The 27,342-nt window shown below is 42.3% G+C and overlaps 1 protein-coding gene across 1 annotated transcript in view; it reads left to right on the top strand.

Moving 5' to 3' along the window:
• Positions 1–12,189, top strand: part of LOC147723040 (molybdenum cofactor sulfurase-like) — a 577,064-nt gene extending 564,875 nt beyond the window's left edge. Inside the window, exons 14-15 of the mRNA XM_086965413.1 lie at positions 1,755–1,859; positions 10,159–12,189. Coding sequence (XP_086821539.1) covers positions 1,755–1,859; positions 10,159–10,305 — 252 coding nt within the window. The 3' untranslated portion in view covers positions 10,306–12,189. The remainder of the gene's footprint in view (positions 1–1,754; positions 1,860–10,158) is intronic.
• The last annotated feature ends 15,153 nt before the right edge of the window (positions 12,190–27,342 follow it).

Raw genomic sequence — 27,342 nt, 5'->3', positions numbered from 1 at the left:
TAAATAAAAATACCCTGAAATGCCTAAGCACACTGACAACTTGTCAGCGCCTCTCCCAAGCAAAAGCTCACCTTTCAGACGCTGAATAACAAGGTCTGTGCCCTCCGAGCAGCAAATCAGGGTCTCTTGGTCCGGAACCTGATGCTCCATCCAACTCCACTGCTCTCTTTAGCACAGCTACAGCCGACTACTCCAACCCCTGCAGAGCCACCATAGTCAGGAGAATCTGAGCCAAATGGGACCCCGCACGCCAGATGAGACAGTCCTTTCCGGTGCTACCCATGCAGGAATGCTTCCTGGCACACCAGCAAATAAGGCTTGTAAATGCAAACTCGCTACCTGCATGAGCAATCTCCACCACACTTTCGATTTCTTTGAACAGCCGCACCACAGGAGCAAGTGAAAACGGACAACAAAACAGACGGAAGAAAGGAGTTTCCATGCCGCAGCAGATTTTATATTGCGTTCTTATCATCTAAAAAAAGAAAAAATGACTTTACTATGGAGGTCCTTCGTGTGTTGTTGTGGCAATTAGTGAGGGAAAAAAATATATACTGGCAGAGTCTACGGCCGCTCTCAAAGACCCCTCTCCTTGCTCATCCCGGTTTCATTCTCTTTATGCCGCCTCTATCCCCCACTTCATAAGCTTGCGGAGCAAAAGTGTCCAGTTTTCAGCACTAGCCACACAGGCATTAGCTGCTAGTAAAACACAAAAACTTGTTTTTAAAATCCTAGCCTGCAAGGAAAATAAATTGTGCGTTCATTCTGTATTTGGCATCCTGTGCCATCACGTATACTATGGCATTAGTAAACTAAGCGAGAGAGACTTGTAGAGCTCTCATAGGCAGACCATTGTTTTTGTGCCCACAAGAGCTATGCATGCGTGCAGAAGCCACAACCAGTAGCCAAGAGAAGTTGCATCTGAGAGAACACTTCCGGCCACTTACCGAGCCGATAGCTGTAGGGGCGGTACCAAGTAGGGACGTCTCCATTTTGTTTGATTTAATGTCTAGTTGTCCGTGGGACAAAATAGACATTACATCTTCTTGCCCCTGACAGAAATCAACTAGTCTCGGGCGTCGGGCGATATGAATTCCCCTCCCCTGCCTCCAAGTAGGTACATGTCACTCATTAATTCACAAACCGTTTGGGAAAAGATAGTGCTGACCTTGTGTGATGAAGCAGAGACCGGTAAAAAGTTATATATTAAAATATCGAATTTGCAATTCTTATCTAATTGAGGTCTGATTTGAGGCCCCAATATTTATAGACAATGTGATAATGACAGCTGTTCTAAGCCCTGTGACCAACGGGTGTTTGACTATGTTGCTGGAGATACTAGTCTAATAAATTGTGATTGCATAATACCTCAATATTTCCAAAATAGCAATTTAGAACCAGCTGAAAAGTTGAACAAAAGTATTATTGATGAGAAAGACAATTCATTCACATTGTATAGATTCTGCAATGTTTTAAGCTGTATATAACAACTTGCTGTTGCTAAATGTGCGCCTGAGTTCGCCAACCTCTGTGCAGAATGGAAGTATCACAGGAGTACCATTTCATGGAAACAGTGGACGGTTCTGAAGTCTGGGCTACAGTATTTCATATTCACTAAAAAAAGAAGCATCTGTAAGTTTCATGTTAAAATGTTGCAAAATTAATTTAGACTTTGCAGAGAAGTTTGCGATTGTGGATTTAAACAGTTAGATTTTTCCTTGTTAGAAACTTTCTCTCACTTTTATACTTTTCAGGTTGTAAGGAAATGTATCAAATATCAAATCATTTGCACTGCTCAACAGACTGGGCAACAAAGCAGTGAATTTTTGCAGGTGTTGGATTCTTGCAAAGATGGAAAGGTACGTCTGGGTGTTTAAGAGCCATGTAAATCCTAAAATGTTTGATATCCAAATTGCAGTGATCCAACTGTCCTACAGTCATTATACCTAACCACAATGGACCTGAAAGAGACATTTATCGCAACATACTTATTATTCATCTCCTTATGATAAATATGGCTGAGCACAAGATTGTGGTTAAAAAGCCACACCAATTTTGTAATCTTTCAATTAATATTTAAAGAGCATTTGTTAAAGGCTGTTATTATTCTATCTGTTCTTTCTAATATTGGGTTTTGTTGCAGTGTGGTATATTTGAATGCACAACCACAAAACACACATACAGTCTCTAAGACTGTGCTTCTGAATATTGAATACAACAGCATTGTTTCATGCTAAAAGCGTGGGCATAAAATCATGGACAAAATATTGGGGGACAAAATATCAAAAGCAGTGGCGCAGCAAGAGGGTGGGGGTGGCGGTATACCCGGGGTGGAACACATTTTGAGGGTGGTGGCCATCACCCCGCTGAGGCTGTTGCCGGGCAGTAAAGGCCAGCAATCACCAGCACAATCCCCCACTCTTACATTCAGGCACCACGCGTAGGCAAACGCAGGGACTGCCACGGGCGGTCATAGGTCTAGATACACCACTGATAAAAGAGGTAAATGCAGAAAGAAGTATAGATTTGCTTTTCTTAACACAACATCTATGTACCTTGAAGATATATATATTGGCATTGGGCATATATGAGGACTTAGATTCACATATACGTGCACACATACCTAAACACTTGCATTAAAAAAAACATGTACCAGCACACGCCAACCAAGGTGGATGTTGATTGGACATATGGATAGAATGGTTGTTGATTGAATAAGAGAAAAAAGAAAGGATTGGATGGCTGCAGGCACATGCAGTTAGTTGGATGAGTGTGGTTGGATGGATATTTGCTTAGGTGAGTGTGAATGATCGATGCCTGTGTATATTGTAGAAGCAGATAAAATGAGATATAGATGAAGGGATGGGCGGTGTAGTGGGAGTTGATGTGTGAAAGAACAAATCAATATGGGTTGATCGATAGGTGCTTTGGTGGGAGTGTGCCTAGAGGTAATTGAATCTAATAAGTAAATCATTTCAAATTACAATAATGTGAAAGTGAGCAGTAAGTATTTTACCAACATGAATTCCAGATCTGCTATCGCAACTGGTTTGACAAGCTCACACTTACCTCTTTCAAGTGTTAATGGCTATGGGCTTACCTCTTTGAATGTCAGGTTTAAGATGTTAACCTGTGCTGCTCTCAGTATCCATAGACTGTATGTATAAAAGCGCTATAAATGACGAAGGGGCTGATTTTTAAGTACCATGGTACATAATACACTTGTAATATGGTGGGCAGGAATTCTGTCACATTTGTCCTAGAGTAACCCTTCAATAAAACTTTAAGTACCTGATTATGAGTTTGGCAGCCGTAAACTGCCAAACTCATGGTGACATGGTGTGGCAGTCTGGCCGCAGTCCGTCCGCCGTATTCCAACTTTGTTGGTCGACTGCCATTGGACTGCCCACAGGACCTTATAGTGGATGCATTAGTCCACTAAGCCACCCGGCCCAGCCTTAAAAAATACATGACACAGGCAAACAGCAGTTAATATAGCTAAAGTTATTAGCGAACCCATATTTCAGCAAGGCTTTAATCATAATATATCTTAGAAACTTTTGAAAAGCACTAAGACATTATCCAGTGACACATAACTGTCCACATCAGAAGGTAAACCGCAAAAAATGTTTTTACCATGTCGATGAATATCTTTGCTGCATTGACCCTCAATTAGAGGACAATTTCTTGAGTAGGAGGAAGAAAAGGTGGGCTTCTAGATAGAGGACAAAACATTTTGGGATGTCCATGGGAGCAGCCAGCGCCAGATACTGCTTCTCTACAGGTGTGGTTTTTGACTTGGATGAGGAGTGCGTATCATCTACAGATTTATGAGGGTCATGAGGGGTTGCCCCAAGGTTGATCCTAAACAGTGAGCATTTTCTGATTCAATTCCTATTTTCTCCACCAAAACCTAGAGCCATCTGTTTTTAACTTAATATTCTGGAGCAGTGACTTTCAATTGTGGGTGTATCTTAAGTAGTTTACTGACTACTAATTTTGACTGCTATTCAATATCAGGTTATCTGTCCCTTCTAAGCCCCAAACATCCCAAGGGTGAGTTTTGTGTATGTATATTGTTGTGTACTTATAAAAGGCATTTTAAAGTGACAGCCATGCGGGTAGGAAAACAGGAGCTAGGGCAAAAAGCATGTGTGCTAAGTAGTATGAATACATATGTAGCATTCCTAACCCTCCAAATGTCAGGGAAGCATAAAGAGTAATGGATATTTTTAGCTGGGGTTTCTTAAAGTCCCAGAATTTTTTTTTAAAGTAGTATCTATATCCCTCAGATTTTGCTGACCATTTTCAGCTTTTTTAATACATAGTTAGACCTGGGTGTTATGTTCATTTTAAAATTGTAACTCACGGCCATAAGAACATATTTAAGGATGACCATCTCTGCAAATCATCCCTTCTTTTGTGCATGAGTCGATTAATATTATCTCTGACCATTTTCCTTAATTCAGAATTAACATAGGTTCCCAAGTATTTTAAGTTTTTAGGCATCCATTTGAAAGGTTATCTATTGCTTCAATGTGTGTAATGTGAGGGGCACTACGTCATTCTTGACCCTATCAAGTTTATGTTCGTAATCTGCCAGTATTGGATATCATTTCATGCATTGAGGTCAGTGAGCTAGAGAGGATCAGTAATATTTAGGTGGCATATAAGAATGCTTTCTGAACGCCAGCTTTGGTGACCCCATCTTTCATCCTTTCATGGAAGTGGCTCCTGCACCAACAAGAAAAACATTGAGGAAATGGGACCCCATTGTCTTGTGTCACAACTAATGGGGAGCTCTGTGGAAAAGGAATGTTTCAAAACAGATTTTTGTGACCAGGACTTCCTATAACCATTTGACATTGCCCCATTCAACACTTTCTCTGCATCTATTTAGATTGATATTTTCATGTCCTTATCTTTCTACACCTGCCATGATATGTACAAGTGGATTTTCATGTTATTACTGCATCTACAACCCAGAGGAAAACCTACCTGTGCACAGTGTGGGAGGAAAGGTATCTCTTTCATGAGCCTACTAGACAGTATTTTAGCTAATAGTCTCCCATATGTGTTGAGACACAAGAGGGGGTGATAGCTGGGTCATTTCTAGGTTTGGGCCATAACATAATTATCTGGTATGTTATGTTATGGTAGCAGAGTTTATAAAGCACAAACAATTACCCGAAGGTGTTAAGGCCCAAAACTGTAGAAAAAGAAGGAAACAGAAAAGAAATACTCAGAAGGACTGATTTCAGGAAAAGTCACGTTTTTAAGGCTTTCTTGAAAATGAGTATGTTGGAGATAGATCTGATATCGCGTGACAGAGTGTTCCATACCATAGCAGTTGTATGGGGAAACTTCTGCTTCCCCAGGTGGACCATTTGAACCTCTGGTATACCAGAAGTCCAGAGTCAGTGAACCGGAGGTTCTTCTTGTCTTCTTGAATTTCTGTCCATTAGACCTATTTTACTCTACATTTTTAAACACTTGATATAAAACTGTCACCAAGTGAGTTTTGTTGATTTTATGAAATGTACTGGGAAGTAAGTCATTCTCCCCTCTTGACCGGTAGGAAAGGGCTTTTCTACTACTCATGCCATCTATGGCTGCCTGTATTTCCGAGCTCTTTCTCTTTCACTCACAACTCATATTGCATGTCTGTTTTGTTAATTGTATGTGGTTCAATAATTGTTGCTTCAGTGTTTGAGAATTTGTCTTCTATGATTTATAGTAGGTTGTAAAACAGTTGGTGAATTCTTCCCAAAATCTGGTGGAGTGTTTGTGTATCCAGCCATCCTACTTTCTTATTGCCAGGATAGATATAGCTGCTTGCCTCTGATGGAGTTGCTAGTAGGTGTCCAGCCTTCTCTCCAAATTCATACAAGCCCACCATGTTCGTCAGCTATGCTAATTCTGGTACTCCCATAATGTGCAAATTGTTGCATCTATGTGTGTCTTTCAAGTCAATCAACTTCCTTTGAATTTTCCATCCAGCTCTATTGTGAACTACTTGGTCGCTGCACCTTTTCCCATTTTTATTAACAGTTTTATATAGGGCAAACGTGACCTGAAGGTACTGGAGTGCTTTAAATGAGCACCAGTTATAAAACGCAAGGACACATTCATTTATTTGTATTTTTAGGCACAAGGAGACTGAGGGGCTTATTACGCAGTCTGGTGGTCCATGGACCACCAGATTTGCAGGGGCTGAGTAGTGGCAGACTTCAGACCATGTTATTATTACCAGGGCGGTCAGGCCACCCTGGAACCACTGCAATGGCCATGGATCAGGGGTCTCTTGCAGTGGCGCGGCGGGCTGGAGGTCGCAATATTCTTCGTAGTGCCGCTGCATCCTACAAAGCATATTTCAAGTTTCCTCACACCACATTTTTCATGGTGGTACGGCCGCCATGAAAAGTGTGGCAGTGGGGAAAAAAAGGGGTCCTTACAGGACCCCCTTGTGCCTCTGCGCCATGGGGTGCATGTTCTGCTGATCTGTGTGAATGTATCCCAGTACGTGCACGCCATGAACTGCAGCAGTCCATGCCATGCAGGTACTGAATTTGAGGTCCCCATTATGGTGCCTATTGCACCGTCGTGGGAATGCTAAAGAACAGCCCGCCACACAGGAGAAAACTTCTAATCTGGCAGGCAGTTCAAACATGGGTTAGGTGGAGTGGGAGCGAGGTGGTCCAGCTGCTGCACTGCTATAATCATAATAAGGCCCTAAGTAATTTGCTCATAATCACAGGATGTTGAGCCTATGCCGAAACTCAAAACTGCCTCTCCAAACATTGTCCCAACATTCCAGGGAGAATCTCAGAGCCTGTAGAACCTTGGACAGTTGTTGTGGGCACTTTGGAAGGCCAAAAGGACCTTCTGGGAAAAGTTCTAGAAGTTTAGAAAACCTTGGAGAATTTTGGTAAAATGCTCCATAAGTGGACTGACACGTCACCGCGAGTCAAACTGCCGTCATTGAGCTGCAACCTGCCCTGGATCTCAGGTTTGCCCTGCTGAAAGCTCTGGAGCACAGGATTCTATGAATTCACCAAGGCCTTGTGCTGAAACAAGCTTCTGTGGTTTACTTGAAACCTGGCCTGAAAAGGTGCTTCGCCCGACAACAAGAGAATAAGCTCCATAAAATTGACTAAGCCCGAGGGTAAATACTTGACCCGGGCCGCCCGCTTAGTGTTTCCCACCCCCGCTCCATTGTGATCGTCCTCAAACTTTGACTTTGTCCCGGTCAGGTGCGATCAGATGACCAAAACTGGCACTTTTTGTTATTAGGCACTAGAAAGTATTTAATCTTTAAAAAATCTTATACCCAGTTCCCTACATTGGAGTTTTGTTGTTTTGGTCTATTTTCATCCTAAAAAATATGATATATTTTTTATAAAATGGTGTTAGATTTTTATTATGTATTGTGTCTTACCTGTTTAATGTATTGTTTTTAAAAAAAATGCTTTACACACCTGCAGTTATAAATTAAGCCTGTCTGCTCACAGCCAGCTACCAAGTGTTGAGCCACTGAATAGTTTATTAAGACCTTGACTGGGCCTTATATTGTGATTGTGGCCTTATTACTAGTTGTAGGTGCCTACTTATGCCTACTTATATACCACATTCCAATAGCACTTGACACAAATATTTAACCCACTACTAAGTGATCAAATGTGAGGCAGCCATGCCAAGTGGCATGCACCTTCTATTAGAATAACACATTTTGGCAATGTTTCCACAATACCGCACTGTGAGGTTGTCGTGCAAAAGTGTTACTCTTGGCAGAGCTTGGACAGCTGATCAGATTAAGCTGTTCTTTGAGCCGTGTCCTCAGGTGCCTTGTCACAGCCAATGCCAGCACCATGTCCTAACTTCGTCTGTTTATAACCAGTAAAAGGCTGACAAGGTCCTTCTGTGGCAGAGTGTCACCGCCTCCCTGATCTTTTAGGCAATTTATTTTTATATAAAAATTGGTGATCATACTGTTTGCTTCATGCAGAGCACCTTTTGTTAGTCATCATTTCTGGCACTAGATGGCTCTCAAAGTGAATTTTTTCACTCAACAGGTGCTCTCCAAATTTCATCTTCCCGCACCCACAACAAATACTGTAAGTGAGCAGTGATAATTCTGCATTACATGATGTGGATATATGCACCAGAGCCCATCCTAAGCTCCAAGGAGCCCTGTACCTTCCTGATAATTTAGCTATAGAGCCTGGGCAATCATTTGTCAGGGGGATGGGCGTAAGAGAATTCCTGAGAACTACAGCATGCATGGCATGAGATATACTTCCAGCATGAGATATCCTTCAGCTTGAATCTCACTATCATTATTACAAGTGTTCGGATCAAGCTTTTGGTCCTGGATGTGGTGGGAATATTATTTGTTGCACTGCTACTAAGGGTGTACTGATTTACACTGATTTCTGAAGGCACACAATTGTGATCCATATTAACCCCTTCGACGTGGATGACAAAGCCATCTCGCCATGGGCGTTACCTGCGCTACGCGGATTACGAGCTGGCTTTGTCACGTTACCCGTGATTTTCACATTTTAGCGCACAGCGGGAAAACCCGCTAGTGCGCATGCGGTTAAACAAAAACAAAGGAAAGCATGCTGCAACAAGAGAAACTGGACACTGAACACACAAAATGTCAACCCTGATTGGAAAAAGAAGCATGTTTGCGTGCGTTAGATGTCACTCCCAACTTCATAAATTCAGCATGCTTGCACATTTATCCTAAGTCTTATGTGAATTTTCCCAAGGCAGAAATGTATCTGAAGGCTGTGAATGTTCACAAACTTGCAAGATTTTAGCCCTTTACTTGCACTTAATTCCTTGATTTTACTTGTCTTTTAAAGCGTCACACATTTGGCAGTAGAATGTCATTCACAAGTACACTGAAACCATGAAAATGTCACACATAAGCAATCTGAAACGTGCCAGCTTTTTCGAACTTCCTATAAACATAGACATCAATACATACATGTCCTGTCCTTTGACAGATATTGTAAATAGTTGTTTGTGTGTCTCAGGAAATCAGAAACATTGATAGTAATTATACAAAAATTCAAAATGAACGTGCAAATTAAGGGCCAGATGTAATAACTATTTAAGCACTCAAAAACAGAATTGGAGTTTGTGACTGTAAAAAAAGGGTTTTCCTATATATAAATCCTATTTTAGGAGTCAGTGATGTTTGGCCAACTCCTAAAATGATTTGGTATTCGGAAAGGGTTTGTTTTGGGGAAACCTTCCAAATACTGAATCTGTACCCAATGTATCACTGCTTTGTGACAGTCATCCAGGATCCAGGTTGCAAACCATCGAAGAGGTACCTACCTCCTAAATTGGGTTTATAATTCCATATCAAAGGAAAAGGAAATTGGTTTTCTCTACAAGGAAAGTATACTTATATACTTGCAATTACAAAGATGGTGAACTATTGACACCTGCAAGCCACCCTCCCAGTGATTATTTTCTAATCATTGTGCAACCTACCTAATGAATGTTCATTACGTGGGAAATGTATGTGGGATTTTTGTGACTGAATTTTATAAATCGACCTATTAGTACATAGGTCGTGTTTCAAAATTCAAAACGATATATAATATTCAGTACAATTAAATTATACTTCTGTCCCTATATGCCCACTAAAGTTGCCCTTTATTTTCTAGTTGCCTTACATTTTCTAAGGCTGACAAAAGATAACAATTTATTAATACCTTAAGTCTCTTGCGAATTTAAATGTAAACGTGAAGTTTGGATTTGCATTTTAAAATTATAACTGTATGTGTGCTTCATATAGTAACAATAGCGAGTGAATATACATTTCAGTGTAATATATATAACAAAGGATAATCGCTTCCCATTTAACCAACTAGGCTGCGATTTAGTGTTGGTTGGTAAGAGAACACACTCCTATTCATGGAAGAAGTTGCAGATTTTATGTTTGAGGATTTTCTTTCTGTGGATTACCCACTAGCAGAATTACTGCTATGCCAGGAGTAGAATATCATAGATAATTTACAAGTAAAATTTCAACAGGGAATGTACCACTTCTTCCACAAATGAAAGCAATCCCCAAATACCCCCCCCCCCCCAACAGAACATCAGGAAATTGAGTAATCTTTTCTTTTTCTTTTACAGGATAGTTTCGGAATGTACCTACAGAACCGGGCCATCGGCTCCTCTGGGTCCGCAGTGCTATCTGTGGGATGCAAAGTAGTTCCTGTGAAGAAGATGGATACCGAAATACAGTATGCATCTACCAATCATCTGAACAAGCCTGAATAGCTTCCTGTTAAAGGGTCACTGGTGTTTACTCAAAATGCAGAAAATAGCCAACTGCTCATTTGTATCATAGTTATATATTGAGCCTCTAGAGTTAAATAGGATTAATGCCTCACTTAGAGTTTGGTGGATGGTGTATTCCATCACAAACAGTTTAGCTATCCTGTGTGCTTATTACAAGTGCATTATATTCTATGGCACTTGTAATAAGGAGGAAGGGTTCACTCTAAATCAGGATGTTACTTTGGTGCAAAGAGGTACAAACATCTAAAAACAATAGTGTTGTAGCAAAGTACCTCAATATGCAACTTACCAGTAGTCCTGGCACTGACACTAGACTTTGCGAATGCTTTATTCCACAAGTTATGAGCTCACCAATGTAAATGACTTAAAAGGGTCAAAGTACCGCTGGAAGATTGATATTTGTCCAGAAGAAACATGAACAACTTACAGCTCACTTTAAAAGTCTACATGGAGCCTAAGTAAAGCACAAAATCCCATTCAAGATTCTCTTTCTCATGCTTTGAAGACCGAACATCCAAATGACAGCAAGAACAAACTTTTTTAACATATACTCTATAAAGTATCTCGTCGAAACACCTAAGCATAGAGGCTACAGAGGATTCTCAGTGCTGAAGCCCGGCCTCTGAAAAACACGTCAAGAAAAATCTGCCGCTGTGTATTGATGATTCAGTTCAGAATGCTTTGATGTAAAAGTCAAGTGTGCCTAATTTGCATTATATATAGACTGTAATACCAACCTATTATTATGTCTCGCTTGTATAAAGTACTTGCAATTGCCTACTGGACACATAAAAACTGCCCAGACATGACACCATTGGCCCTGAAATATGTAACTATTATATAGCATATCTAACTATTTAACCTCAAGCATTGAGCCTTGGCAACATTGTAACCTGGAAAATGTGACAAGGAGCTAAACTATAATGCCACTGGGAATAAGAGTAAATTAAGTGTACATTGTGTGCAATATAAGCAAAATAAGCGTAAAGGGCTGATTCATGAAGGTAAATGTACAATTTGTTTACTCTTTTTCGGTATTCACAAAACTGCTATTTAATTGTGAGTTTACGACTGCGGAGACTCTGCAGGATTAATATCTCCCTGCTTTATGCCATCCTACATGATGCCAAAAGTAAGAGAGAAGGAAACAATTTGAAAAATGTCTATTAAATTCTGGAATATTGTTCTGCACCATTTCCATTGGGATGGGTTCACAAGGTGAACTCGATTTATATTTAATTCTGAGAAGTCAGAGAAATTGATCTTGAGGTCTCAGTTTACAATTTTCCTGATTTTAATTGTCAATATGTGGTGATCCAGAGCAGGAGAAAGAACCGGATATATTTTGAAGACTTTTATGAATGTATTGGCGTATTGTGACAATTTATTCAGAAAATAATTGTAAGATTTGATACATAAAGCCTTGTGTAGACAGGGCTGCTGAAATATTTGATGGTGTGGGTGAGGTTATAAGCAGTGTAATAAGGGCAAGTTACGGTTTTCTCCTCCAACCTTAACTAGGCAATTTTAATGTTTTTTTAGATTTTGTTTTGAAACTGTAATACTACTTTAATAGTGGTTTTTATTTATAATGTTGGGGGGGGTTTAAACATGCATTTCTTATGAAAAATAACATAATGTACTCTTAACTAAGTTTATTTCTGTTATATTTTTTCTTCCTTTTGATGATAGACTGCATCTGACTTCTAAGTTTTTATATTTCACTTTTTCACCACCATATGATGTGCGTGTGCACATTTTGCACAGGTGTCCGCCATTCATTTGTCCTCCATTTGCTTGGACCTATTGTTATCAATCGGTTTGTTGACCCTATTTCGTATCATTATTAAAACACTGTATTATTTGTGCTTCTTTTGTTTTCTATGTTCTGATAATCTGTGCTGTGCTCCTATATTCATACTTTCTGTATAATGTACTGTGTCCCTGCAGTGTTTCTCCATGCTTATTCCTACAAAAGACTGAAAGAATGTCAATGCAATTCTTCACATGCTCCCTCAGGATAACGAGCGACTTGCCCAAACTGTTGTCCTCTGAAAAACAGTACAAATAGGATGGTCTGTGATTTCACTGGCTGATACCCCATATGGTATAATAATAATAATAATAATAATAATAATAATAATAATAATCCACATTTGTAAAGTGCACAATCACCCGTAAGGGTCTCTAGGCGCTGGGGGCCGTCAGGAAGATTAAGTAAGCTATTGCCCAGAGTCACATGGTGCTGGGCTAATCTGCCGCCGGTGCCGGGGATCGAACCGTGATCCCCAGATTCCAGAGTCAGTCGCCCTAGCCGCGGCGCAACACCTCTTCTGTATCCCTTGTTTAGCTGATATGAAAAAACGCGTCCATATCTGGCATGGCCGGCTTGTTAGATGCTAACTTTCGAGATGAGAGGGTGATGGATACAGTGATAGATAATACAAGAAAGTGTAATAATAGAGAATACAAATAAACAGAGAGATGGGGCAGGGGACGGCTGGAGAAGAAGGGGAGAACTGGGCAAGCATGATGGTTGCCCGCTGGACAATCTGAGGTGACGAAGAGCTGTCCAGTGGAGGAATAAGGTACAGGTGGAGAAGCTGGGGCAAAATGGGGCAGCATGGAGGGTTCATGCTTCATGTACGCAGGTGGTGCTGTATTGCTGTCCTGCTGCGTTTGAAATTGTGTCCCTGTTGCCTGCGTTGTTTTGATTCTATGGCCTGCTATTGTGCGCCAGGAAGTTCTTTAGTCATTGTAAAAATTGTCATATTTATTCTTACTTAAGCTTTTACAGTCTGTCCATGCTGTGTTTGAGATTGTGTGCCTTTTGCCTGCGTTGCTTCGACTCTATGGCATGCTATTTTTGTGTGTTCTATTCCTGCAATAGTTCTCTCATGTAACGTAACTGGTTCTATTGTACAGTGCTCTGACACCTTCGGGTAAAGTCTGCGCTTTATAAAAATGCATTAAATAAATAAATAAAATAAAAAATGTCTTCTTTCACACTCCTCCTCCACCCACCGTCCATCTCCGACCACATAACCTGCTGTGTCACCCAGAAATAGGCTGCATGGGAAGGAAACATGGTGTACAGTATATTTCTGCACTGAGGGCCAGGCAGGCAGTCCGACTAAAGAGCACAGAGAATACACCAAGAGCAGAGCAATGGAGGGATGGGTAAGCTCCCACAGGTGTCAGGAAGTACATCAGCTTCCATGTCCATCCTCTCAAAGTACTTTCCGACATATGTGTATCTTCCCTTCTCTCATCAAGAGTAATGTCTCCATGGGAGAAAAAAGCTAAATCGTTGGTTTGTTGAGCGATAATCTTTGTCTCCATATAGAACGAGCCAGGCATGGGACAAAAACCAACAAAAATAGCAGAAACTAGCTTGCATGGCAACACTGACAGGATAGGAAAAAACAAAACCGGAAAATCCTGACAGGCTTAAAGAGCTTCAAGACAGACACAGGCAACACTCTTCCTGGGGCCACATCCTCCTTTCATCTGTAACATTTGCCGACACTAAGTTGTGCTTTTACTGGCAAAAATCCCATAATGCGTCCTTGAAGGCACATCTCTGTCAGAAGCTTGTCAAGTAAAACAGTTACAGTGTCATCAACTTTGAATAACGCTGGCATGTTGGGTGAGTGGAATCCCCTCTTGTTGGAGGGCCACAAGACAAGCAGCTGCATCATTACCTTTGAATATGGCAGCCATCATAGGAGAAGGGAAACCGGTAAGGAACCAAAAGGAGCGCAACAGCATGCAGCTGGTGACCAAACAATCCATGTGCTCATAGTAACCAATATGTGGGAGGGGCCAAAACCCCTTCCCTTAGGAGGGCTTCTAGTTTTTTGGCGATCACATTAGGTCTGGCAAGAGCTGAGCTGTCAATCCAGACCTAAAAGGAGGAAAGAAAGAAGAAAAAAAGAAAAAAATGATTGAAAAACTAAAGGAGAATGAATGACAGGAAGAACAAATGGAAAATAGAAAAAAATACAGAAAAAGAAAGAGAAAGAAGGCAAGATGAAGAAGAAAAGAGAGAGAGAGAAAGAAGAAAATAGATAACGATGGGAAGAAATAGAAGGAATGAGCGAATGAAAGAGAGAACGAAAGCGCGCAGGAAAGTAAAAAAAGATGGGGGAAGAAAAGTGTGAAAAAGAGAAAAAAGGAAGGAATGTGAGGAAGAAAAGAGGAAGGGAAGGATCAGAAGAAAGAAATGGGCTAAAATGGCAAAAAGCAAATGAAGAAAGAGAATGAACTAAAATGGAAGGGAGAGTAAAGATAATCAAAATGGAAGCCAAAAGAGTGAAGGAAGGAGAAAACAAAAAGGAGAATCTATTCAAATCACTTAATGTCCGCATGCCTTAAAAACATGAATTCGACCTTGTGTAATTTCATCTGGTGCTCATGTAAAGTACTCCAGTACTCTTGGGCTCAGTTCGCGCTATGTAAAACTGCAAAAAATGTCATTGAAAACCTAAAAGTAGGTAGAAGAAAGGGAGAAAAGAAGGGCCCTGAGAGAAAGTTTGAAAGAGGAAAGAATTGAAAGGTAAGATGGAATAAGATAGAAAGAAAAGGAACAAGGAAAGAAAGATAAGAAAGGAAGGAAAGGAGGTTGTAAGAAAAATGAAAAGGAAATAATCAAAAAAGGATTAAAGGTGAGAAGTGTGAAAGACAAGGAGAGAAAGTAGGAGTGAGGACTGAATGAAGCACAGAAGGAGAACGGTGGAAAGAAGGTAACAAAGCAAGTAAGTGAGGAAGAAAAGAAAGAATTATGAAATAATAAGAGGAGGAAGAAAAGAAGGAGAGAAGTACTCAAATGTGTAAATAAAAGAGTGAAGAAAGTAAACAAAAGCAGAGATGAAAGAAAGCAGGGAATGCATAAAAGGAGGAAATGCAGGGCTAAAAAATGCAGTTTTCTTTTTCTGGTGAAGAGTCATTCAATGTTGCGTTCCTGCATGACTGGCATTGAACAGCGCAACAAATTCACAGTCTAACATGGAGTACTTCATTATTTCCCTTCTGTAATGTTTTTTTCAAAGGGCATAATGCATGCGCATTGCCAGCGCCAGAACATGCCAAAACTGAAAATGTGCTTCAGCAGTGTCAATCAAAGGCATAGCTTGTAAAGAAGACAGCATCAGCCACGGATATTTTAATGTTATCTATTAGTTTTATGTGAGGTGCGTCAAATATGGCTCTAGATAGTGTGTGGGTACTCTCAGAGGGTACAGAATGCATGCTCTGTTAGCCTAGGGAGAATTCTGGCGTTATGAGGTCCTGGTGTGGAGTTTTCAGATCTACATGTGGGATATAGTGCCCTTCCTTAAAATCATAATTAAAAAATATCTTATGGGTATAATAACATGCCTTTCACCATCCAAGCCCTATGGGCTACCAAGGGCCTAAGGGGCTATCAATCAATCAATACACTTGCAGAGCTCATCACTCACCTGTGAGGGTCTCAAGGTCCTTCAGGGCGGTGGGGGGGGGAAGGGGGAAGGTGCCGCTACAGCTCCAAGAGCCAGATCTTGAGGTGTTTCCTGAATGTGAGGTGGTCCTGAGTCAATCGTAGGTGGGCGGGGAGGGAGTTCCACGTCTTGGCCGCCAGGTAGGAGAATGATCTTCCTCCGGCGGTGGTTCTGTGGATCCGTGGAACGGTGGCGAGGGTGGCGGAGCGGAGTGGAGTTTCCATGTTGGAGTGTAGAATGTGAGGCAGCTGTTGAGGTATTCGGGACCTATGTCGTGGAGCGCTTTGTGTGCGTGGGTGAGGAGCCTGAACATGATTCTTTTGTTGACGGGGAGCCAGTGCTGGTCTCTGAAGTGGACTGATGTTTGGCTGCGGCGGGGGATGTCGAGGATGAGTCGTGCGGATGCGTTCTACATTGGTGGGTGTCACAATAGGTGCATCAGGCCCACTAGTAGCAATTAATTTCCAGGCCCTGGGGATATGGTACACCACTATATGCCAATTAGGCGTAAAGCAATTTTACCATGCTTCAGGGACTGAGCAAAAGCACTTAAACTAATTAACAATGGTATAGTGCACAGAGTCCTAAATCCATCAAAGAGGAATTCGAAAAAACAGGAGGGTTAAGGTGAAGATTTTAGTGAAGCCCGCCCTAAGGGTATCTGGTTTAACATGGTACATCTTCCAAAGCCAGAGTGCTTCCTCTTGCTTCAGTGTCTGATGATCATGTGAGGCCTGTGTACCAGAACCTTTCATCAATGCCTCTTGTTTGCATCTGATGACCCTGAGAGGACCATGTTCCAGAACCCTTCATCGAAGCACTGAACATTTATGCCAGAAGCTTGTGAGAAGTGAGTGTGTCTGGACCTTGCATAGAAGCACATGTTTCTTCAAGTGATTCATGACCAAGCACTTCTCATGCCCAACCTTCAAGCAATGTATTACCTTCTTCTGGCTGTGTTTGAGCCTGTATGGTCACCTCCCCTCCTCCTGAAGAAACCGCTTGTCCCTCTATGGACGGATGACCAGCAATACTATACTGTTGGGGTTGGAATCGAAAATCTAGACTAAAACAAAGTTCAAAAGCAAATATTTTAGATTGATTTCAGCCACTTATACTGACACTGATAAACAACCTTCACGTACATCATTTGTTCCAAGTGAAAAAGTGACTCTCAACAGCTAGCTCTCCCAAGTTCCCAAACTAAGCAAATACAGTTCCACTCACCCAACTCACCATGATCTATTTTATCATCCATGCTTTTTCCTCACTGTGTATGATGGGGTTGGGCACCTCGACTCACAACAGCAAGAGCGAGTGCAGCAACTGCAACCAAATGTTATGATAGAATGTGGCAGGTATCTTGCAATGCCACAGTACCTTAGTGACCATTAAGGGTGGGCGTAAAATCTGTTTCGGGGCGAATTTGCGGATTTTCCGCGATTTCGCGATCCGCGAATCTCGCGAAATCGCGGTAAAATCCGCGAATCAGCGGGGACGAATTTTCAGCCAAGCAAGGGTTACAGCAGCAGGTGAAAAAGTTGAACCTAATTTCTTTGTAACCTTTTACAAAAGGGTTACAAACAAATTAACTTCAACTTGGACACCTGCTGCTAATTGCATCCTGGCGCCTCGTTGCCTACTTGCAACTATTCTCTGACCCTGCTCTGACCCTTGAAGCAGGGTCAGAGAATAGTTACAAGTAGGCAACGAGGCACCTGTCCAAGGAATTAAACCTCATCAGGAAGCACTTACAGATATAAAAAACAGGAAGAAGGGAGAGGATGGCAAATACACCCATTTTGAGTTGTCAGGAGGGGTTAAACTAAAAGAGACCTTTACAGCACAATTTTCATATGCATTTTGCAAAAAAAAAAAAAGCTGTATGTTCTGTAGGGGCAACTCAGGAATCTGGCCCTTCAGAGATCCGGCCTCTCTTTATTTCTCTCGTTCTCTCTCTACCTCTCTCTTTCCCTCTCTTTCTCTCTCTTTCTATCTATCTATCTATCTATCTATCTATCTATCTATCTATCTATCTATCTATCTATCTATCTATCTATCTATCTATCTATCTATCTATCTCTCTCTCCCTCTCCCATAAACGACTGCATGGGTAACTTCGCTATGCAAGCGGCAAAAATCCGCAAATTCGCACAAATTCGCGAATTTTGCAGATCGCAAATTCGCAAATCCGCAAATTCGCGGATCGCGAATTCGCAAAATTCGCGCATGCTTAGTGACCATCTTGGCTTAGCTCCGACTCTGTTTGGGGAATGTGTCCAATATAGTAATGCCTCTAGAAAAATGCCATGGGTTAGAGGCAAATGTCCATTAACTAGGGCCATGACGGAAGCAGCAGTGTGGCACCTCGGAACAGTACCAGCTATATGGTCAACAGCTGCCTACCAAAACAAGAGCACTGCTCTACACTAAAGGCATAAGGCTATGTAGTTTCCAAGGTACACTCTCCCAGGGGGTTGTGTGAGGTTCATTCGAACTTGGCAGAGGGTGTCAGCCTGCATTTCATGGGTCATAATTTACTGGTTCTGTCAGCCACACACACTGCAGAATTTTCAGTATCATTTGGAGTTTGTGCATGGGAAAAATAATGTGCATGCTGATTGTATGCCTAGGTTACTTGTACCAGCTAGTGATCCTGATGAGGCATATAGGGAAGATTGTGTGGTAGCATTTACATTACGGGATGTTGTTATTTGGTGTAGAACAACCCATTGTTCAAGGAGATAAATAGAAAGAGGAGAAGGAAAATAATTTGAAGCTTAACAAGGTGATACAGTATATTTTACACGATTGCCCAAAAGAAAGGAATATTTTAGGAGAATTGATGGGTTATTGCAAGGGGCGGGAGGAATTAGCTGAGGAAGATGGTATTGTTATGAGAGGGGACAAGTATATACCTCCCTATAACTTGAGGAAAATAATCATGAATTTGTCTCATGAAGGGGAATGTCAAGTACAAGAAGACGGGTCAGGGAAAGTTTCTAGTGGCCAAGAATAGATGTTTTTGTTGAACATCAGGTAAGGGTGTGCTTCTAGTGATAAAACAGCTAAGGCAATGTCCATTCATTCAGAGCCTGTTCAGTTTCCTGAAGCACCATGACAGATATTGGGATTAAATATAATCAGTCCATTTGTGATGTTAGCTTGGCAGGAGGCATTTGGGGTTGCTTTGATCTATTACTACTCAGAACTGCCTGAGGTTAAAATGGTAAGGGAAGTCAATTCAGAAAATGTTGTTGAATTTTTGGATGTTGTTTTTTGTAGGGCGGGTATTCCCCTGGAAGTGATAAAGGACAATGGTCCCCAATCAATTTATTAGTAACTATATGGAATATTATTTGGAGAAGAGGGGGGGGGGGTGTGACACACACGATAATTGTGGTGTTTCCCCCAGAAGTGAATGGTGAGGTTGAGAGGTGCAACCGTGCTGTCATGGAAGCTTCCCCTAACTCTGTGATTTCGGTAAGTCCTTTTGAATTATTGATGGGACTTAAACCTAGCACTTGACTAATACTCTAGTGGTTGAAGAACAAATGAATTACCGTAGGTGAGGTTTAGGTTAAAGGAAAGGTGCTTTGAGCAAATAGGCTGTGAAGATTGGTGACATGGTCCGCATCAAGAATGGGAGGATGGATGGTAAAGGATGTGCTAGTTGGTCTGATCCCACAAAAGCCATTGAGTTTTTCAGGAATGCTGTGTTTATTGATGGGGGTGGTACCTAGAATCTCAACAGGGTATTGTTGTTCTGGGTGGGAAACTGTGTTCTAAAAAATATAGGAGCAATGTTTTATTGAATGTGGTGAAACAGCAGTGTTTTAAGAACACAGGATCTAATGTTGCAACTAATTGCCATGGTGCAGTCATTGTCAAAGGTGCTCCTAGAAGTGTAAGGTGTGGCGCAGCGGCCATATTGCCTGACTCCGGACCATGGGGTTCAAGGTTCGATCGCCGGCGGCAGGTCAGCCCAGCATCATGTGACTCTGGGCAATAGCTTGCTTAATCTTCCAGAGGGCCCTCAGCGCCGGGAAACCACTACGGAGGTAGCTGTGAGCTTAACAAATTCAAGGTTATTATTGTTATCAAGGTTATTAAGGTCGCAACGCCCACCCATGAGGTTACAGGATTGTGTCAAAATGTAAAACACATATTATAAAGGGGGAAGGTGTGTTGCATGCATGAGCATGACATTCTTGTTGCACTCGTGCGTTGCTGTTTATGTTTGTATTTGTATGCTGTACTGAAATAGTCGCAGGCATGACAAGGCTGTGTAACACTCGTGCCTATTTCAGAAGATGCCGTACATGATCTAAGGAGCCTGTTGCTCGCGGAAGGTGGGTGCAGATTTTCAAGTGTGTTAGAATGTATATATAGTGAGGGGTTGACGTTGGCTGTATTAATTGTCTTAATTTACCTCCTGTGACGTGCCGTTCCTTGAAAAAATGAGGATTTTCATGAGGGAACCGGCTTCATGGTCTGGAGTGCTTATTTGAGCTTGTGCCTTTTACACACTTCCTACAGTAACCTGGAAGCCAGGATTTTCAAGCCACTTTCCCATCCCTTTTGTTCCACAGATAATGACTTTAACTACTTTAAATCTTTTAAATAGCTTAAGGTGGATGAGGTTGTCTTGTTCTCACCAATGTTAATAGAGTTAACCCTGCTAGCACCTGTTAACTTCCCCATAACATATGTATTTTCAGAACAAACGAAAACTGGCAGGTGTCTCTCATTAGCGTTTGAGTGAGTTATGCTCTGTTAAACAGGAAAACTCTCAGAGAATCTGCAGGTGGTGGTACAATGATCTGGCAACTGCGCCACACCTCTCCCAAGGTACCTTTGTTCCCGAAATGGTGGTGTGTGGTGCTTCTACATAGCATTTTATGCCGATCCGTCCAAAATCACTCTGAACAGGAACACCACAATAGAGCCCCATCAAAAATCCAAGGTATGCTTCTTGAATTAGAACTCATGCCGAGATGTTGACACCTGCACAATGCTGTGTGATCAGAGGTGCTATCCCTTGAAGATAAGAAGTGGTATTGCAGTTGTGTCAGAAATGCCACTTGGTCTGAACAATGGAAGCAGGCATGAGCAGTCGAGATGCGCATACACCTGAAACAAGCATGGGAAGTGGAGAGGGGAACCATAACAATCAGTGGATGACCCAGGCGGCCGTTTCAGAATATAGAGATACTGCAATGTCTATTAAAAACGCAATGTTTTGCAGCGTTAATTTTTGGGGACTAACACAGCAAAACATTTTAAATGGGGCTCTATGGTACTTCATTTAATATAGCCTCTTACAAATTACCATGAAACAATGGTAGCTCCAAAGAGAGAGGGTCACAACATAAATATCTCCTTGAATGTGTGCATAACCATTTGCAACACAACATGGGCTAATAATAACAGCAGGCAGTCTTGAATAAACAGCTATAGAACCCACCAGCTACAGATCCCCACCCACATGAAACCAATCAAAACAGCCAGCACTTAAATTGCCTTTTAACCCGGCTTGGTAATTTATTGCCATGAGCAAACTGTTCTGAAATAAGAAAAGTGAAAACATAATTTCTTGCTGCTTTATTATAGTCTTTTTCTTAGCAAAAACATATTTGAAAGAGAATCTCTTCAAACCTATTCACCAACATTCCAGAACCCAGAATACCAATAAGAAATAGAGAGTTTTAAAAGTAGTAAGCACAACAATTGAGATTTGAAACAGTCATCAAATCAAGTTTTAGAGTGAGAGAAATCAGTACGTGTTGGACTAATGTATATTTTGTTGTCAACATTAGCGGGAAAAACACGTGATTTTCCAATTCAAATCTCATTTGTAAAGTCATATTTTGGGGCAGAAAACTGAACAATTGTGAGATAACATGCCCATTAGTCATTCAAAAGTGAAAGAAAGTTCTAAGGTCTCTGTTAAAATAATCCACCTCCTCAATAGTAAGGTGAGGCTTGGCACCACCCCGTGAAGCCTGATCTCCCAAATCGGCACCGGGCATTCCCCTAGGCATCCATGCCTGGTAGAGTTTTGAGATTAGGGAGGGGGGAGCACAGACCTTCTCCATCTCTTTCTGCTGGTGCTCAGACTCCTACTCTGCCAGTTGGTTGCTCTCCAGCCTGGAGATGGTCTGGTTACATTTATTCATGATCTTCTTCTTTGCTGATCTTGTCTTTAAGTTTGTGGTCCTCCACAGTGCTTTTTATATTGAATGCATAGAATTCAACTGAGTTCATGGCAGCAGCGTTCTCTCTCTAAGCTTTATTATCTGCTTTGTATCTCTCTGCGTCCTGTGCTATTTTCTCGATCTCCTCTTTGCTTGTTGTTGGTGAAGGTGATCTTGTTCTATTTGTCTGAACTCTTGTCCACAGCAGAGACATTTAGGGTGCCATTCCACCACTCACCTACTTCACATCCATGAGCGAATCATCCCTCTGAGTGATGTCTAACTAGTATACAGAGAATCCATTTTTTAGCTCAAGAGCTGCACGTTCCAATTATTGATTTAGTGCTTCTTGACACACTTTGTCAATTGGAAGTCGTTCCAAATTTGAGTTCAGTTGAAGGCCTACCGCTCTCCACCTTGGAAAGTGCTAGATGGATGAAGATGGCTGGTGAGAAAAGTGTGCATCTGCTACAGAGGAGCTGTGGAGGTGTAAAGTATGTGACAAGATAGAAGCAAAGAAAGAGTGGTTTGGCACAAAGAAAGCTCCAAAAACAACCAGAGTAAACTTGGTGAGGTGGAGGGCTCATCATCTCTCTGCACTTATTAACAGATTGAGAAAATATGCAATTAAAATGGAGTTTTTGGAGAATGTCCTGTTTCGTTCACATTGTCAGTACTACATCTAGAATGGAGGTGACAAGAGGGTAGGCGGATAACGAGTTGCCAAGCCTCTTTTTTTAGTTTTTTGTTATAGAGTCTCCTGTACTTACTTTAATGGACTTTGAATGTAACTCCACAAGCGATTGGCTTCTTCAGCTCCTTAACCTTTAGCCATTGGCATTAGATATTTTCAGGCATATCATTGATCATCTCACCATTTTTCTCTTGCCTGTTTCACTGTGCCCTCCAGTGGAATGGAAGGGAGGCTATTTTTTGGTCAAAGCCTAACAACATCTTATGGACATTTGGAAAGTTTCCCTGGGAATGCATTCCGCCCATTGCTTACCATTGGCTTTGTGGTTTGTAACTCACATTTGCTTGGTTTCTGTTTGTTTTAGGCTGTCCAGCTTGATTTCCTCCCTTTCCTTGCCCAAACCCTTTTTAAGGTATTCTTTCACCTTTACACAATTTCCGCAAACAGACCTTTAAATCTTGTCTTTATCTTGTCAGGTCAAATGTCAGCGTCGGTCTTCCAGGGATTTGGATGTTTACTTTTCTTTCTCTGACTTCAAAGTGAGAGGATTTATATGACAATCATGTTTCCTACTCCGGGTATGCTGTACCATGTTAATTTTTTTCTAACACAAAACAAAATTTAAATGTCTGAAAATTAATTGTATAGATATTTCAAAATATAGAAAGCACGAATGAAGCATATTGTTTGAATCTTCAGAATGTGGTGATTCACTTCTGAGGAGTCCGGTCCACGTTTTGCTCGAGGCTGTTGCGGTTCGAGGCTGCCGGAGGCTGTGAGGTGGTGACGGCTCTCGGCTGAAGCTGCCATTGCCGTGTGTCCTGCTGCTGCTGCCACGTGTTATGGGGGAGTGAAGTCGCAGTCTGCGAGCCCCACCTGCCTGCGTGCGGACTAACTGAAACACTTACCGAAACACCAGAAATCGCACCGAAGCCGCCGCCGCCAAGCCAAGCCAAAAAAGCTGTGCCCCCGGCAAGCGAGCTAACCAGGAGCTGGGGGGGGGGGAATCCACCCCGTGGGACTGCTCAACAGGGGGAAGAGCGGAGGAAGAGTCTGCTGGCAGCTGGAGGTGCTGTTCTCTCCCGCGAGACCATCCCAAAGCGGGTGAGTGCCTACTCATAGCTGGAGCCGCGAGTCCCCCCAACGGAAGGAGGCACCCACAGCAGCAGGAGTGGCTTAAGCACTCACAGCAGCAGGAGCTAAGCCACAGGAAATACAAGATACCCCCATTGCTAGGGCGCAAGGAGCTTGGAATCACAGGAGCCACCCGCCATGTGCCAGGAGATGTACAAGGCAGGGCAGGCAGTGCCGCTAGAACTGCCCAATCATGGTAGCCTCCCAGCATTTCACGGCCCCCTAACAGCATCGGTAGGGGTAGTGGATGCAGCAGTGAGATTCTCAACAGCAACAGCAACAGCAAGGATTCTGGTGAATCCCGCCTTGCCCAGCTGTGGTGCTGGTGTGGTGTCAGAATTAACGTTGGTCTTGCACGGGTTCTCCAGTTCTCCTACGCGCATGCTGCACTTCAAGCTGACGAAGACACAATCTACATCAACCCCTAAGGAGCATCCACCCAATCACCTACCATTCACCTGGTCAGCCTTAAATTTCAATGCTCGCGAGTTTAATCAGCATCAATTAACCGGTGCTTCTCAACAAGTGCTCCTAAAACACCGTCTAAAACACCATCTAACCAAATTAAATCAAACAAAAGTACCAACCATCGCTTTATCTGGGCAGCTACCAACTCAATATGAACAGCAAAGGAAATTAATCAACTGTTTGCCCCCCTGTGCGGTATAACTGAGCCACGACCCCCCTGGTAGGTAACTTCTGGTGCACAGTTCATCTTAAGCGGAGAGTAGCTGGGTCAGTAGGGGCGAGTGAGGATCATCTTTAATCCTTACCCCGACGTCCCCCAGCGATGAGATCCGGGAAAACTAGGAAAGCTCTATCTAATCCTTTAAAAAAAAATAGTAAAAAGAAGGCTTCAAAGGAAATAGCAGCAGAGCAATTGTCACTCGACGACCCGGCAAAATCAAATGATTTCCAGTTGCAACAGGGTACTGCTACAGAAACAGCTACAGACATAGCTTCGGATATTTCATTCAAATCCCAACCCCCCTACCCTCCCAGTCCACATTCCAAGTCCAGCCTCCCCCTGTCCATCAAACAATAAGCGGAGCGTGTGAAGCCGCTGTGCCCAAGGAAAATCAAAGCCGCAAAAAAACCACACTTGAGATTTCAAGCCCTTCCAGTTTTGTCATTGAAAAAAATTTCTTTGAGGGACTATTTTAGAAGGTCCGAATCCTCCTCGAAGCTAAGATCCACCTCACTCGACATACCTCTGCCTCCTGCCGCAACGGCTTCGCCTTTACTCTCAGTCCCACTCCAGCATCAAAGACTGGTTCAGCCCATGCTCCATGCGTGTGCCAGCGATAAAGGTCTGAGTTCATCGCTCCTAGGCTTACCAACAAGTACTGACCCCCCAAAAAAAGAAGCATCAGTAACCACCTCATCTCCTCAGGCACACTCCCAGTCTCTGGACCAGTCCCTTTTTGACTTCCAAACCAGCAACGCCCACAACCACGTATCTGCCCACTTATCATCCAGTCTCCCCTTCTTCTTTTATCCAACACCAGTTGGCCCAACCAGACCATCACTCTGTTTGGATTCCCAGCCAGTTATCCCCCTTAGCAAACAAGCCCCAAGTACCTAACGCTCACTTAACATCTACAACTAAAGTCCTCACCCCACAAGGAGCAACCAGGGCAAACAAGCAACCAAGTAACCCCACAACGTCATCACCAACTGCTAATAGCTGTCAATAAAAGATCAATACAGGATGGAGCAACAGCACTATGTCCAACACTCACCTGGACTTATCCTTCTTCACCAAAGAACCCAACAGATTGCCTGTTAGCCCTCACACCTACCCCCCATGCTGCACCCCCCCACCCCTCAACACCCTGGGGGCCCGCAAAGGGCCCCCAAACACTGAAGACCACATGCTTTTCCACGGCGGAAAACCCACCGTGGAAAAGCATGTTTCCGCATGCATCTTAATATGGCTGGCGGTGTCTGATAGACACCGCCACCATATTAAAGCTTTTCCGCTGCGGTCTTCCTGACCCCCCTGCCATCCTAATCTGGTGGGGGGTCTTTTCAATCACCGCAGCAGTGAATCCGCTTCCGCCGGCCCGGAGGATGCAGATTCACCGCAATCCTAATCGGCCCCTATGTTCCTAATATGTCTCCATATAGTACCTCTGCCAGTCAATCCATTTTAAAAGACTTTGAGCCCAACATCATAATATCACCATATTTCTAGTCCCTACTTGCTTTTACAAACTTTGCAAGGGTACATGTAACATCTAAAAATTCCATGCTCATCAAAAGTGCAAGTTCTTCATTCTGATGGTAAATATGATATTTTAATAAAAGTAGCTTTAAAATCACACAACAAATCCTATAAAGATGTATAGAATCTAATAAGAGATGAACATTAACATTTTGAAATCCTAGCCACACATACAACTGTTCTTAACATTCAATAGTGCATTAAACTTCTCAGGATTTAAATAACGCACATTTGGAGCAGCTCAAAATTTTATGAGTGATAAGTGTAACTGGGCATTTGGCAGGGTGGCTATATAAGGGAATGTCCTCTGGTTCTCCCATGATTCCGGAATAAGTTGGTGGATAGTACACACTACTTGTACACAGCTAAACTTTGGGTTAAACAGTAAGTGTGCTATGTTAGAAACTATGCCTGCGAGCATACTCTGATTTGTTCCAAATGAGCAAAATGTTGTCTATGTATCTTCAGAAGACTACTAAACCATGCGGATAACAGCACGCTCTTTAAATCTTGATCATCCATTCATGTGTTGTACTTCTTCAAAGACTTGAAACTACTCGGGTCCGTTTTCTTTGTTTACGGCATTCATGACATGGGTTCACATGATTGCTTCTAACTACCAGGAATCAATTTAGATGCGTAGATCAGGCTACTGCTGTGGCAGCCGAGCAGTGTGTATACAGAGATACCGAGGATACAGGTATAATTTAGAAGTGTTCTCCTGCCGACTACTGGTGAGTAACATTCTGGCCACTTGTGTGTTGCTTTAGAATACTGCTTCAGTAACTTTGGATATCTTTTGCTTTGGATTCTAGTTCTCGCGTCAGGGCGCTCTGACGCCATTGTTTAGCAACCTTCCACGCTACTTTGATGACCATCTGAACTATATGTAAATACCCTACACCACTCAAACGTTTTCAAGGTTAGTCACATGGCGGGTAACGATTGACACCAAACGTCAGAGTTTTTTGAGCTTCAGAACACACTTGTTCCACACAAAATTAGCAGTGTGATCCACATAATTTCTTATTATTACTGTTACAGTTGCACCGCATTTGCCTCGTGGTTTCTGTGTCCTCTGTGGCGACGTAAACTATTCAGTCTTTGCAGACACCGGTTTTACTCCATATATATGATGAGATTCATTATCAACTCAGACTGACAAATTTATTGAGGAATCTTTACAACATTGTGATAACTAGTTACATCTCATCTTTAGGTGCCTGATATATTTTTGACAATAGTACGCTACTCTACAGAATACATGCGCCTCGGCACAGCTAA

This window comes from Lissotriton vulgaris, chromosome 4_1, assembly GCF_964263255.1.
Source record: "Lissotriton vulgaris chromosome 4_1, aLisVul1.2, whole genome shotgun sequence".
In the NCBI taxonomy this organism is placed as follows: Eukaryota; Metazoa; Chordata; class Amphibia; order Caudata; family Salamandridae; genus Lissotriton; species Lissotriton vulgaris.
The sequence above is the reverse complement of the archived record's forward strand: the minus strand, read 5'-3'. Positions and strand labels throughout refer to the sequence as shown.